The 12500-nt window shown below is 36.5% G+C and overlaps 2 protein-coding genes across 2 annotated transcripts in view; one reads left to right on the plus strand and one right to left on the minus strand.

The window, feature by feature from the left end:
• LOC107564051 (transmembrane protein 232-like) overlaps window positions 1-3364 on the minus strand; it is a 10069-nt gene extending 6705 nt beyond the window's left edge. The window contains exons 1-7 of the mRNA XM_016249048.1: window positions 3231-3364; window positions 2975-3086; window positions 2647-2752; window positions 2191-2348; window positions 1849-1945; window positions 888-1009; window positions 661-809 (exon numbers count right to left, since the gene is read on the minus strand). Coding sequence (XP_016104534.1) covers window positions 661-809; window positions 888-1009; window positions 1849-1945; window positions 2191-2348; window positions 2647-2752; window positions 2975-3086; window positions 3231-3364 — 878 coding nt within the window. The remainder of the gene's footprint in view (window positions 1-660; window positions 810-887; window positions 1010-1848; window positions 1946-2190; window positions 2349-2646; window positions 2753-2974; window positions 3087-3230) is intronic.
• Window positions 3365-3424: 60 nt separating this feature from the next.
• LOC107564052 (nucleolysin TIA-1-like) overlaps window positions 3425-12500 on the plus strand; it is a 13258-nt gene continuing 4182 nt past the window's right edge. Inside the window, exons 1-7 of the mRNA XM_016249049.1 lie at window positions 3425-3435; window positions 4027-4123; window positions 6668-6766; window positions 9849-9903; window positions 10070-10157; window positions 10656-10731; window positions 10865-11007. Coding sequence (XP_016104535.1) covers window positions 3425-3435; window positions 4027-4123; window positions 6668-6766; window positions 9849-9903; window positions 10070-10157; window positions 10656-10731; window positions 10865-11007 — 569 coding nt within the window. The remainder of the gene's footprint in view (window positions 3436-4026; window positions 4124-6667; window positions 6767-9848; window positions 9904-10069; window positions 10158-10655; window positions 10732-10864; window positions 11008-12500) is intronic.

Below are 12500 nucleotides of genomic sequence, written 5' to 3' on the forward strand. Positions count from 1 at the left end.
CTCCTCTCTCTCTCTCTCTCTCTCTTTCACACACACACACACACACACACACGATGCACAAACCTCTGCATTTGAACAGTCAATAGCAAATACTTAAACTAATAACAAAACAGTAGCTGATTCAGAAGCGACAGATTGTCATAGCAAATTCAGAATTACCTCCTCTCCTAGGTTCACGAAATGGTCGTCCATAAAATGCATTGCTGTTCTGTTGTAAGTCATCTTAAAGATTCCTAAATGCATCTACTATCGGAAGGCCAAATAAAGTGCTTTTGCTTTCGCCTAGAAACACACAGCGTCTCCCTGACATGGCTGCTTCAACACTAACTGCGATTACTGAAACCACGCATTCTTTCTTTGTGTGAACATTATGCAAATATTTCCACATAGTGAGGTAGATATGTGGGGGCGTGTTAGAACGAGCAGTTTTAGGGGGGCGTGGCAGAGTCTTAACTTTGATAAAGAATATCTCTTTGGTTTTGAGACTTTAGTCTTTGCAACTTCAGGGATCTTATCTATTCACAAACAGCTTGTAACACTCCAAAGAGAAAGGAAAACTTGAAATCGCGTCATATGACCCCTTTAACCTACAGTTCCACCTATAAGCTGCTTACATAACATAAAAACCAGTGGAAAGCATCTCCCAAACACTTCACGCACCAGTTGTCATGTTGAAGTTTATCTCTCAGCAACATAAGCTGCTTGATCACTTGAGAGAGTTGAGTGCCATTGTTTTGCACACAGTGATAGCTGAGAAGGCAGAGCCATAGTATCTGGTTAACACCATGCTCCTGTGCTTCCGCAGAGACCTGTCAGTCAAGCAGAGTTTTCACTTCAGTGAATCATTCAGCACTCCCTTTCTGATACAGCTGACCCAGCCTTCAAACCTGCAATGAACTGTCGTTGGTAAGTTTGAGAGCACACAGATCCTCCCCGACGCGCAGCATGAAGTGAGCGGCAAATAACATGTCGGGGAACTCTTGGTAGCGTGTCTCACATTTCAACAGCCCTGTCAACAGATGAAGACAGCTGTTAACGTTATATGCATTCCACTGATTCTTGAGACATGTCCCACAATTTTACTTGTCATACTTTGAAAACACCTGTCATGAGATCATAACTAAATCATTCTTTTTGACAAAATATTAGTTTTTTTTTCAACTGCATACACACACTTTCAAAACGTTGCCTCTTTTTTTCAAAACTTTACACACAAATCCAAGAATTGCACACACAAAATGCTTCACATCTCTTGCAAAATGAAGCACTGCATTCAAAATATCACAAACACATCTCAAAAGCAAACATTTGCAAACACCTTTGCCATAATATTAATTCCTGTTAATTAGCGAGAATTAGCGTATGGTTTTGCAGATTTGGTGTGTGGTTCTGGTGTTTGAGTGTCAGGTTTCAGAAATTGCGTGACAAGTAAAGATTTTGTGTGTAAGCAGTTGAAAAAAAACATATTTAAGAAAGCCCGTTTCTGCCGACTAAGAAAAACAATCATTGTGAATCATTGGTAAACCACAACTATGAATAAAAAGTCATTATTATAAGACAAAAAGTCAAAATTATGATACTAAAAGTCATTTCATAAAAAGTTATTGTCATAAATCGACATTTTGTCATAATTATGACTTAGTATATCACAATTTCAACTTTTTATTCCATAATGCCAAGTTTTGTCATAATTATGACCTTTCAGGTCAATTTTTACATCAGACTTTAGGGTTTTTATCTCATAGTTATATCTTAACAAATCAACTTGTATGCCATAATTTTGACTTTTTAGTGCATTACTGATTTTTGACATTTTGAAGTAATGTTTGACCTAAGACTGTCTCAGACCTTTTAAGCTGTGAAGATAGATGCTGCTTGGCTGATGTCCTTTCAAATGACCAGTCAGTTTAAAGATGAACAGCCTCAGAGAGACTAAATAACCAAGCTGTAAAAATAAATAAACAAATAATCAGAGTGAAACTGTCAGCAGAACTTATATATGAAAAGAAAGATATATAGGCTAAATAAGGACTGATATATAGATAATTCTGTAATTACATAGAGAAAAGGCTTTACTTGTGTTTAGTTAGCAAATATCTGAATAAATAATAATAATAATGAATAAATGAAAAGTGTCTGCAATTACAGAATGACCCATGTTTAGAGATTGTATAGCGTGTTGGCATGCACCTGCAGCATCTTCGTCTCATAAGAACATGGCTGGTCCAAAGGAGTTGTTTCAGAGCACAGGAAATACTGGGCTGACTCTGCCAGGTGGAACAGCACAGGGATCTGATCTGCATCAACAGGTGCATGGTCCAGTGACACGACCAGGACATGCAAAGAATCTAAGAAAAATCATGAGCATCATCTGTCATTTGTCCACTAACCAAATACACCAAAACGTGCCGTGGTAATACGTTTTTTGAAATGTATGTACCACAATATTCTTAGAAGTACCTTGGAGTGTAACCATGGTATGTGAGTATTGTAATTATTCAGTCTTATGGCATATAAAAGTACTAATATGTTCTGATTACTGGAGTCAACACATGGACAGTCTCACTGTGAATTCTGTAGCCAATTGAAACAGATGATTCATTTGTAAAAATAGAAGCTGTCAGCCTCTGCAAGTTATTGACACACCATTTCTAACGTTTCCATTGCACAAGCTCAGCAGGAGAAGCTGTGTCCAGGCCCCGGGGAGATCAACATGTTTGCCTTCACCTCCAGATGCGAATCCTGCACGACGCTGAGGACAAAAAGCGAATCACTGCGGTTGAGGCGAGGGCTTTCATCAATGGAGATTCGTCTCCACCGTGTGGCTGGAGAGAGTAATATGTCGATTTATTACAACTTGTCAGAAGTTCTTTTCGAGGGGTTTTCGGAATCGAATACATCTCCATAATGAAGCCTTATTTCTAAAACAATTTAAACTGAGTGAACAATTAAGGAAGCGTATTTAGCCTGATACCTTGCATCGACTAAGAAACTGCTTTGCAAGATTTTCATACTGTTCCTGCTCTTTGCAGCCTTGTGCTTGATTGTATTTTTCAATGAAGCCTTCTGTTGTTTCAAAGGGGTTTCTGTAAAATACGACAGATGGCATAGTTAATGTCAGTTTAATAAAACAATCATTTTAATAACAATAATATACATTTTAATGGATGGATTCGTTGTTTCGTTTGGGCTTTTTTTAAATTTGTAATTTATTTAACTTATTCAGATACCTTCTGACATCGGTGGCATTTCTAGCAGTATCAGCTTCTTCGGCCTTTTTTCTGAAACGTTTTATTAAATCCTCTTGTTGAGACTGTGACACTATTCCTAAATAATGTTTGATAGGAATTTTGAGTATAGGCATGTTGATAGGTTCAGCTCAGTCTCTCACAAAGCAAATGTCCACACTGTCAGGGACGTCGAAATGTTGCTATGGTTACATTGTCAACAATATCTTAAAATTGTTACATGAATACATTTTAATACATGCATGTATCTGAATATACACTTTTAAAGAGCCGAATTAACTGCGGTGCACAGCTTTATAAAGCTATTCGCATTGAGATAAAACGTCAGTACGACACGACTTTTTTTTTTGCTTGTGCAATTGATACGCAGACATGTGTAAATGCAGGTTGTAAATGTGAAAATTGCGAATATTTTGGTCATAGCAGACTTCTCAGTGGAGAGCTTTTGTTGCTGGTCGTTCACGCTGGCTGTGTGCTCAGTTTTGTAATCTCTTTGATTCAAACCTGTATACACGACAATAAGCAGCTCATTGCCGGATGACTAATGAGGTTTTTTTTAAGGTTAAGTAACGGCCAGTGGGTCCTCATGCCTATCTAATTCCTTTGTAATGTAAATGAGTTGGATCATTGGAACTCAGGTACTTGAAGATGGCACAGATTGCGCGCATGGACGCCTATAATTAGTGTATCAAATTATAGATTCAAATACACGTTTCTTCTATTTAGCAAGTCACTCATTGTTATTTGCTTATCACTTCTTTTTTCTGTGTGTGTCCAGGTATGTAGGAAACCTGTCACGGGATGTGACCGAGGCCCTTATAATGCAGCTCTTTGGTCAAATTGGCCCCTGCAAGAGTTGTAAAATGATTGCGGATGTGAGTATATTAATTGAGAGAGATGTATATAATTAGGGATGTAAGTTGGATGGTTCGTCACAATACCCGATTCTCATACCCATTGATACGATATTTGTCAATACTTCAAAAAAATCTACGGTACGATTCGATACAGGAGAATATTGATTGATATTATATACCTATTTTAAACAACCATCTACATTATTAACTCACTAATGCAACCAAAACATATAACATGAACATTTATCTTAAATTTTCACATCCTGTTCCTCAATTGGGACATTCACAACAAAAAATAGGCCTACCCTTTTTTTTCTAAAATAATAAAGAAAAATAAATAATTGAAAGAGGAAAAAATCAAGTCACACACAAGATCAGTAATCTTAAGATATGACAAGAGTCAAGACAGTCTTTCAGGTTTCTGTGCTAAAATATGCATTGTGTAAGATAATGTAAATTATAATTGGGAAACAACACAAACGAGGTACTCCAGTTGTAGAAAAAAATACATTAATGTAGAAAAAAAACAAAAATAAAGCTGTTGACTTTTATTTTATACTATTTTTTTTCCACTGCTACACATGGGCTCAGTGATAACCTTTTCTACGGAACCAAATTACAAGCAATAGCAGAAAATAAATGCAGTATAACAAAGACACAAATTAAATAGTGTTTTTCATGTAGATCTAAAATAAATTTCCAGGTACAGAAATGTAATCAAATGTAAAATAACACTGCATAGTCTTTACTGTATAGATTACATATAGATTAATCCTTATAAAAGTTGTTCAGGCAAAATCAGTGTTTTTTTTTTTTTTTTTCTTCTCTGTTAATCTGCTTTCACTTTAAGAAAAGCACGGATCCAATGTAGGTACTGATACACATGCGGTTTCTTTCTCAGCTGTTTACGTTAAAGGGATAGTTCACCCAAAATTGAAAATGTGATGTTTATCTGCTTACCCCCAGGGCATCCAAGATGTAGGTGACTTTGTTTCTTCAGTAGAACACAAATTATGATTTATAACTTTAACCGTTGCAGTCTGTCAGTCGTATAATGCATGGCAATGATAACAAAATCTATGAGAGTAAAAAAAACATGCACAGACAAATCCAAATTAAACCCTGCGGCTCGTGACGACACATTGATGTCATAAGACGCGAAATGATCGGTTTGTGCCAGAAACCGAACAGTATTTATAGCATTTTTTTTACCTCTAATACACCACTACGTCCAACTGTCTTTGAGCGCGAGCAGGCATCCGGTGCATGAGGTGTGTACGCGCTCTGGCATAGTTTACGCAAGCGCCGGAAGTGATCTCTCACGCGTATACGTCACTCATCGTTTACACAGTGCACAAACATTGTAGGTACGACGGCTAATCAAAATGGTACTTACTTGCGCTTATCCGGATTGTTCAAACCGACTTAAAACTAAAAGATTACGTTCTCTCGCGCGAACTCATTCGGGAGTGGTGACTTTCCACATATTCCCAACTTCTGAGCCTGCTCGCCTGAAGTTATGGTTGATTGCTCTTCGGCTGGATATCAACACACCCATTAAAGTAAACTACTATTGGTGAAAAGGTGGACAGTGTCAAAATAAGGTGCCCATTTATACTACAGATATCGATATTTTATGTGTGGCATCGATACATCGTATCGTTAGACATTTAATCTATGAATCGATCCGTATTGATGAATCGTTACACCCCTATATATATATATATATATATATATATATATATATATATATATATATATATTTGGGCTGTGCAATATATTGAAATATCGCAAATGAACATAGCAATATGCATATCGCTACGGCTTGCAATATTTGAGGCCATGAACAAAGAGAAAATCGCTCACTACTCTTACCTAAATAACTTTTGTAACTTAAGTAAGAATCAGTGCATATTGAATTCATAGAGTAAATGTTAAAATGACATTTTTATGTAATGCTAGAGTAAAACACTACCGTTCACTTTCAGAAGTTGTTGTAGGGGGTGCTTTCTTCTCACAAAAAGTGAAACATGTATGCTAGTTATAGTAGAACCAGAATGAGCTTTATTCACCACTTAAGTGTGCGCAAAAACAAGGAGTTTGTGGTTTTACAGGAGCTCTTGATACATACATGCGTGCATGCATACATACAAATAACCATATATATATATATGACACACGATAGTTATAGAAGTTCACAGAACTGACTCCGCAACAGCGGAGTAAAACTGTTTCATGTGAGCATGTGGCACATTATCGTATCGAATATCGCATTTTTCTTCAATATTGCACAGCCCTAATATATATTATATTTTATTTATTATTATTATTTTTTTTTTGTGAGATATTTCCCCTGAAGTGTATATACAATGTACAATTTCTTTTGCATTAGTAACTTTTTATTAGTATCTTAAAAGATCTATATATTTTTAGCATTAGTTTTTTTTTTTGTCTTCACTCTGAGGTTTATTTACAATTTACAATGTTTCTTGCGCCAGAATTGTGTGGATATACACCACATGGCATAAGTTGCTTTTGTCTAATCGCCTCATTTGCCTTCAGACGGCAGGTAACGATCCATACTGCTTTGTGGAGTTCTTCGAGCATAGGCACGCAGCGGCCTCACTCGCATCTATGAATGGGCGTAAAATAATGGGTAAGGTAAGCTATCGTATCTACAGGGTGAGTTGGGCTGGGACGGGAGGGTTGGAGAGTTTAGATGTTCTGCAAACTTTTTGCGACGTAGATTTGACCGCTTGAGTCTGAGGTCAACATTAGCCTGTATACTGGATGTGCAATGTGAACTGAGAGGGAGATTTTGACATTTTTCATGTTCAGGCCATACAAATCTCATTATTTTGAACTCGAATTGAATAAAATAATGATCGGTGCGATAGTACATAATTCACCTGACTGATGCGTTTGTATTTCCATTGTTGGATGTGGTGCTTCCTTGAAATGTGAATTTTGTGCTAAAGTACAGACAGGAAATGTAAAACTTAAAATTTATTACAGCCATTACCACTTTTAAAAAAAATGTTTATATAAGATAGCATTTTGAAAAAAAGAGGCTTAACTTCACCCACATTCAACATTTTTTTTTTGTTTTTGCTTCAAGTTTTGTCATATACTCAACCATTTAAAAGTTGTGGTTTAAGATTTTCTAAAATGTTTTTGTAAGAAATCTCTTATGCTTGCTTAAGTAGCATTTATTAGTTAAAACAATGATACTGACATATGACTACACAAAAAAGGTTCATTTTAATATATTTTAAAATGTAATGTGATCTTGTAAAGGCAAAGCTGAATTTTCAGCAGCCATTACTCCAGTCCACAGCGTCACATGATCCTTTAGAAATATCTTATTATCAGCATTGGAAAAAGCTGCTTATTATTTGTTAACTGTAATAAATTGTTAGAGTAAATGGTTTTCTTTTGAATTTTCCATTCAAAGAGTCCTGAAAAAGAGACTTCTTAATGTTTTTAAAAATTACTGACCCCAAACTTCAAAACAGTAGTGTATATTGCATATCACCCCTTCATATACCTAGAATTTGACTCTAGAACAAGATTTTACATTAGAGTCAAATTATTAAGTCTTCTGCCTATTCAGTGCAAAATATTTTATCCTCATGCAATATTTGAGGCCATGAACAAAGAGAAAATCGCTCACTACTCTTACCTAAATAACTTTTGTAACTTAAGTAAGAATCAGTGCATATTGAATTCATAGAGTAAATGTTAAAATGACATTTTTATGTAATGCTAGAGTAAAACACTACCGTTCACTTTCAGAAGTTGTTGTAGGGGGTGCTTTCTTCTCACAAAAAGTGAAACATGTATGCTAGTTATAGTAGAACCAGAATGAGCTTTATTCACCACTTAAGTGTGCGCAAAAACAAGGAGTTTGTGGTTTTACAGGAGCTCTTGATACATACATGCGTGCATGCATACATACAAAATACCATATATATATATATGACACACGATAGTTATAGAAGTTCACAGAACTGACTCCGCAACAGCGGAGTAAAACTGTTTCATGTGAGCATGTGGCACATTATCGTATCGAATATCGCATTTTTCTTCAATATTGCACAGCCCTAATATATATTATATTTTATTTATTATTATTATTTTTTTTTTGTGAGATATTTCCCCTGAAGTGTATATACAATGTACAATTTCTTTTGCATTAGTAACTTTTTATTAGTATCTTAAAAGATCTATATATTTTTAGCATTAGTTTTTTTTTTTGTCTTCACTCTGAGGTTTATTTACAATTTACAATGTTTCTTGCGCCAGAATTGTGTGGATATACACCACATGGCATAAGTTGCTTTTGTCTAATCGCCTCATTTGCCTTCAGACGGCAGGTAACGATCCATACTGCTTTGTGGAGTTCTTCGAGCATAGGCACGCAGCGGCCTCACTCGCATCTATGAATGGGCGTAAAATAATGGGTAAGGTAAGCTATCGTATCTACAGGGTGAGTTGGGCTGGGACGTGGGTGGGATAGTTTAGATGTTCTGCAGACTTTTAGGAAAGTAGACTCGACCAGTTGAGTCTGAGGTCAACGTTAGCCTGTATACTGGATGTGCAATGTGAACTGAGAGGGAGATTTTGACATTTTTCATGTTCAGGCCATACAAATCTCATTATTTTGAACTCGAATTGAATAAAATAATGATCGGTGCGATAGTACATAATTCACCTGACTGATGCGTTTGTATTTCCATTGTTGGATGTGGTGCTTCCTTGAAATGTGAATTTTGTGCTAAAGTACAGACAGGAAATGTAAAACTTAAAATTTATTACAGCCATTACCACTTTTAAAAAAAATGTTTATATAAGATAGCATTTTGAAAAAAAGAGGCTTAACTTCACCCACATTCAACATTTTTTTTTTGTTTTTGCTTCAAGTTTTGTCATATACTCAACCATTTAAAAGTTGTGGTTTAAGATTTTCTAAAATGTTTTTGTAAGAAATCTCTTATGCTTGCTTAAGTAGCATTTATTAGTTAAAACAATGATACTGACATATGACTACACAAAAAAGGTTCATTTTAATATATTTTAAAATGTAATGTGATCTTGTAAAGGCAAAGCTGAATTTTCAGCAGCCATTACTCCAGTCCACAGCGTCACATGATCCTTTAGAAATATCTTATTATCAGCATTGGAAAAAGCTGCTTATTATTTGTTAACTGTAATAAATTGTTAGAGTAAATGGTTTTCTTTTGAATTTTCCATTCAAAGAGTCCTGAAAAAGAGACTTCTTAATGTTTTTAAAAATTACTGACCCCAAACTTCAAAACAGTAGTGTATATTGCATATCACCCCTTCATATACCTAGAATTTGACTCTAGAACAAGATTTTACATTAGAGTCAAATTATTAAGTCTTCTGCCTATTCAGTGCAAAATATTTTATCCTCAACAGGTAATGAAGGACCATTTGAGGAGTAATACAATTTGGTAAATTCACTTTAGTAAGTCCCTTGTTATTTGGACCTTTTTGCTACCAATAATATATCTATATTTTTTTGCCTATTCAAATAAGTTTAAGTGTGAACTTGAAGTTAGTATCGTCAGGTCTCCCTCCTCTCTGCTGTACATTCAGACGTCTATAGTGTTAAGGAGAGTCATTTATTAATAGATGAATAGAGAGCAGCAGCTTGATCTATCTGTATCATTTCTAATCTTTCTCTCAATTTGTTCCTCCCTATACCCCACTCTCCTAGGAGGTAAAGGTCAACTGGGCTACATCACCTAGCAGCCAGAAAAAAGACACAACCAGTGAGTTCCATCATCAATTAATGCCTGTAATCTTAAAAAGGCCAAATATTCTCTGATTAACAGACCTGGCGCATACATTGATCTGTCACTCATTCATAATCCTTGAATGTCCGAATTATTACAAATGGGGTGTCAGTCCAATTAACTCTTGTCTGGTATGCTTTAGATCACTTCCATGTCTTTGTTGGAGACCTCAGCCCAGAAATCACCACTGATGACGTCAGAGCTGCCTTTGCACCCTTTGGGAGGATGTCGTAAGTGAAATGACATGATGCATTTTGAATAAAGAAAATACATTGAGTTGCATTCAACTGCTTTGAGTCATTAGGCCTGTTTAAAGACTAATAAACATGCAAGGTCATGTAAAAGCCTTTTCACCTTTTTCTCGAGGAGAGGTCATGCATGGATAATTCAAAACACATCAACACACCCAGGTTTTTGCCCGTTGCCCCACTAAGTTTGCATGTATAGCTCATTTAAAATTTAAAAACATGGATCATTTAAAATCTCATGTGAACTGTTTTCTGGCCCTTTTTTGTTCCCCATTTGAATACCTAAAATGGGTTTTTGTAATGAGTAGTTTTTCAACGTTTAGCAGCCAGTGAGTGTTAACATTGCTTGACTTTTCCCTAAGTAATATGTTTACGAGTCTCAAAGGATTTCGGATTATTTTTTTCCCCTGTTAAAGTAGCACATTGGAGTTTAAATTGTCTATTCTCAACACACCCAACTCTTTTCTCTTATTTTCTTAGAGATGCACGTGTAGTCAAAGACATGGCAACGGGGAAGTCAAAAGGCTATGGTTTTGTTTCATTCTTCAACAAATGGGTGAGTCACAATCCCAACGTCAGGAAATGCAGGTTTTTAACTAAGGGTGGGGAACGTCTGCATTTGAATGCTTATCCCAGAAGCTTCTGTTGTGGCCATGTGCGGATGTTCCTGTTGTGCTGGTTATTGGCAGGATGCAGAGAATGCCATTCAGCAAATGGGAGGTCAGTGGTTAGGCGGCAGGCAGATCAGGACTAACTGGGCTACAAGAAAACCCCCAGCGCCTAAAGCAACCTATGAAAGTGAGTATTCATATGCCTTAAAGACTTCTCCACTGCTTTTAATCAAGAGATAACCCTGGTCTGTTTCTAGCTGCCATCATGAATTCGCAATCTAACCCATGCTAAAAGTGTTCATTCTGGCAAACAAGAAAATACTCCCGTTTACTCACCTTTATAAAAAAATTTTTTTTAACCCACGCAAAGTTTTTGCTTAATCTAAGTCCTTATTCACTAAAAGTCACATTTCATTTGATTCAAATATGGCACGTCAAGTCTTGTCGCACTGGTTTAACCTTAATTATAGGACTTGCAAGAACATGTTTGGCATCATTGTCAATCCTGGTTCAGGGTGTCTGGATACAAGTGACAACCAACACCAACTATAGCAAAATGGACCTCAGCTTTGAATAACTTAATTTTTTTTTAATGAAAATCAGTGATGACAAATTTTAAATTGTGTATGAACTTTAAAACGGAAACAAAACTACAGCGAGAATAAAAGTTACGCCGCTTTTCTTGGTGTGAACATTTGGGCGGCGTTATGCAAATCTTCCCACATAGTGAGGTAGATATGTGGGGGCATGTTAGAACGAGCCGTTTTAGGTAGGCGTGGCTGACTCTTAACTTTTATAAAGAATATCTTTGGATTTGAGACTTTAGTCTTTGCAACTTTACAGATCTTCTTTATGCACCAAGAGCTTGTAACACTCCAAAGAGAAAGGAAAAATTGAAATCGCATCATGACCACTTTAAGCACCTTCTCAAAACATTTCTGAAGCATGCTTTTTGTTTGTTTGCTGACAGACACCAGTGTTTCTCACAGACTGCAAATTAATTCTCTACCAGCAGGAGGCGCTTTAGGGGCTGGAGATATAGCGGTTTCCACGGTAACGGCTGTAATCAAATCAGCCCGGCAGCTCACAAATGCTACTTTCAGGCATTTCAGGAAAGACGAAATTAAAATGACATTGAAGCTTTTCTGAAAACAGTCGGTACTTTTCAAAGATGCATTCATATAAAAACACCCGCGCTGCATTTATTTTGAAATGTGAAGGGCTCCTTTTATTCAACGAAGTATAAGCCTTTTGGAAAATCTATTTGTGGTGGTCAGTTTTGATATTGTGACGAGCCGCCACAAATAACTGAATGCGTAGGAAACACTGGACAGTGCTATAAGTCAAATGGCCATAGTGATTGCAAAAATAAAAGATTTCACACATTACACAGCCTGCTGCTCATAACTGCTTAAGAGTGCGCTGGCCACATCGTGGAGGCTGTTGTCGGACCCACACACACATTTCATGAGGAAAGTTAACGTGCACATTATAATCAGCCCAGAAGTTTCATCTGAATTGAACGTGTTTCTACTTTCACATGCAAATGACTTGTTGCACTTATGAATATGAAAACTTTCCGGCATCAATTCTAGTAGGGTAAAACATAATTCTGCTTTCGAAACGGTCTGTTTTGCCCTGGCATTAGCTGAAGCTGTGTGTGAACAGGCCACGGCTGCAGAGTGTGAGCTGCTCTCAGGGTTCGTACGGTCAT

Source organism: Sinocyclocheilus grahami, unplaced genomic scaffold (assembly GCF_001515645.1).
Source record: "Sinocyclocheilus grahami isolate Dianchi unplaced genomic scaffold, SAMN03320097.WGS_v1.1 scaffold904.1, whole genome shotgun sequence".
Taxonomy (NCBI): domain Eukaryota; kingdom Metazoa; phylum Chordata; class Actinopteri; order Cypriniformes; family Cyprinidae; genus Sinocyclocheilus; species Sinocyclocheilus grahami.